This window comes from Crocodylus porosus, unplaced genomic scaffold, assembly GCF_001723895.1.
Source record: "Crocodylus porosus isolate Cpor-Errol unplaced genomic scaffold, CroPor_comp1, whole genome shotgun sequence".
Lineage (NCBI taxonomy): Eukaryota > Metazoa > Chordata > Crocodylia > Crocodylidae > Crocodylus > Crocodylus porosus.
In genome coordinates this window covers 214634225-214635868 of record NW_017728886.1, presented here as the reverse complement: position 1 = coordinate 214635868, position 1644 = coordinate 214634225, and the positions used below count along the sequence as shown (strand labels likewise).

General features: G+C 42.9%; 1 protein-coding gene across 3 annotated transcripts in view; it reads right to left on the bottom strand.

Moving 5' to 3' along the window:
* Positions 1–1644, bottom strand: part of TERF1 (telomeric repeat binding factor 1) — a 23565-nt gene that overhangs the window by 17316 nt on the left and 4605 nt on the right. For all 3 annotated transcript variants that reach the window (XM_019549214.1, XM_019549224.1, XM_019549233.1), the window contains exon 3: positions 513–643. In XM_019549214.1, the coding sequence (XP_019404759.1) occupies positions 513–643 (131 nt within the window). The remainder of the gene's footprint in view (positions 1–512; positions 644–1644) is intronic.

The window sequence follows — 1644 nt, the reverse complement described above, 5'->3', positions numbered from 1 at the left end:
AACCTGGAGAGGGTCCAGAGGAGGGCCACTCATATGGTTGGGGGCCTCCGTGGCCAGCCCTATGAGAAGAGGCTGAGGGACCTGAATCTCTTCAGTCTCCGCAAGACGAGACTGACAGGGATCTTGTGGCTGCCTATAACCTTATCAGGGGCCAGAAGCAGGGACTCGGGGAAAGTCTGTTCACCAGGGCCCCCCTTGGAGTCGCTAGGAACAATGGCCACAAGCTGAGGGAGGATAGGTTTAGGCTTCCCAGAGAGGTGGTGCTCTCAGCTTCCCTGGAGATCTTCAAGAGGAGACTGGATAGGCACCTGGCTGGGGTCTTATGACACCCCCCACCCCACTCCCAGTGCTCATTCCTGCCCACGGCAGGGGGTTGGACTCAATGATCTGTCTAGGTCTCTTCCGACTCATTGATTCTATGAAAAAAGTGCCAATGTTAAATTAAAACCTTTAATTTTCTTTGAGCTTTTCTTTTGCTCAGCATGTTCAAAACATTTATACAGATCACACACCTGAATCAGAATTAAGCGCCGAATATCTTCATGCAGTTTTTCTAATTTACTTTCCTCCTTTTCAAGTAGTGTCCAAATTGACAAAGCAGATTCCAATGGGGAAATTCTTTGATCGCTTTCAAAATGATAACCTGAGGAGGAAGAGCAAACTCAAACATTTTAGAGTCACTTGTGAAATGGCAAAATTCATAGCATAATATAGAATAATACTATTTTTGAATAGTTAAAAATAGAATCATGGGATGATAGGACTGGAAAGGACCTCAGGAAGTCCAGTCCTCCTATCCAAGGCAGAACCATTCCTAACTAAACTATACCAGCCAAGTGTTTGTCCACCCTGTTCTTGAAAGTTCCCAGGGACCAAGAGTCTGAAACTTCTTTAGGTAGCCTGTTCCAGTACCTTTTAGACCAACATGGCTACCACTTTTATCCTTAAAAACACCCTGTCTAAAAGTACAAGTAGTCAGCGTGCTAGAGGCAATATTTTTTATTAGACCAACTAAACAGTTGCAACAAAAAAAAAAGTCTTTATTTGGAAGCTTTTGGGCACTGTGGCTATAGGTGACAGGACAGGCAGCCCCCACTGGCCTCAAACTGCAGCAAAGGAAATTTAGGTTGGAGATTTGAGAAGAACTTTCTGGCTATGGCTGTAGTAAAGCACTGGAACAGGCTACCTAGACATATATATAAAACACAGTGACGAATTGAGAGAGAGAGAATCTCAGTTGAACACAATACTTTATTGATATACTTACAGTTTTAAAGCAATTCAGAAGCCTACCAGTGCCTCAATCACTATAACAAAATAAATTCCAAATACCTATAAACTTTAGCATTTGATTTTGGGTTTATCATGGAAAAAAATCAGAGCTCCCCTTTTGATTATTAAACGAACCCTAGACTACATCTTTTAATTTATTTATTGTACTAAAACAAGATGTATAGAACAATCTTTAAAAAAAAATCCTGTTCATCCTCTTGCCCAGACAGGACTGCTTATAGCAGAGTAAGAGGTAGGGGGGGTGGAGGGGAGCCCTAAACAGACCTAGACAGGTTACAAGGGTGGGTGGATGAGAATAGGATGGGTTTCAACACAGACAAGTGCAAGGTGATGCACCTCGGGAGGAACAAC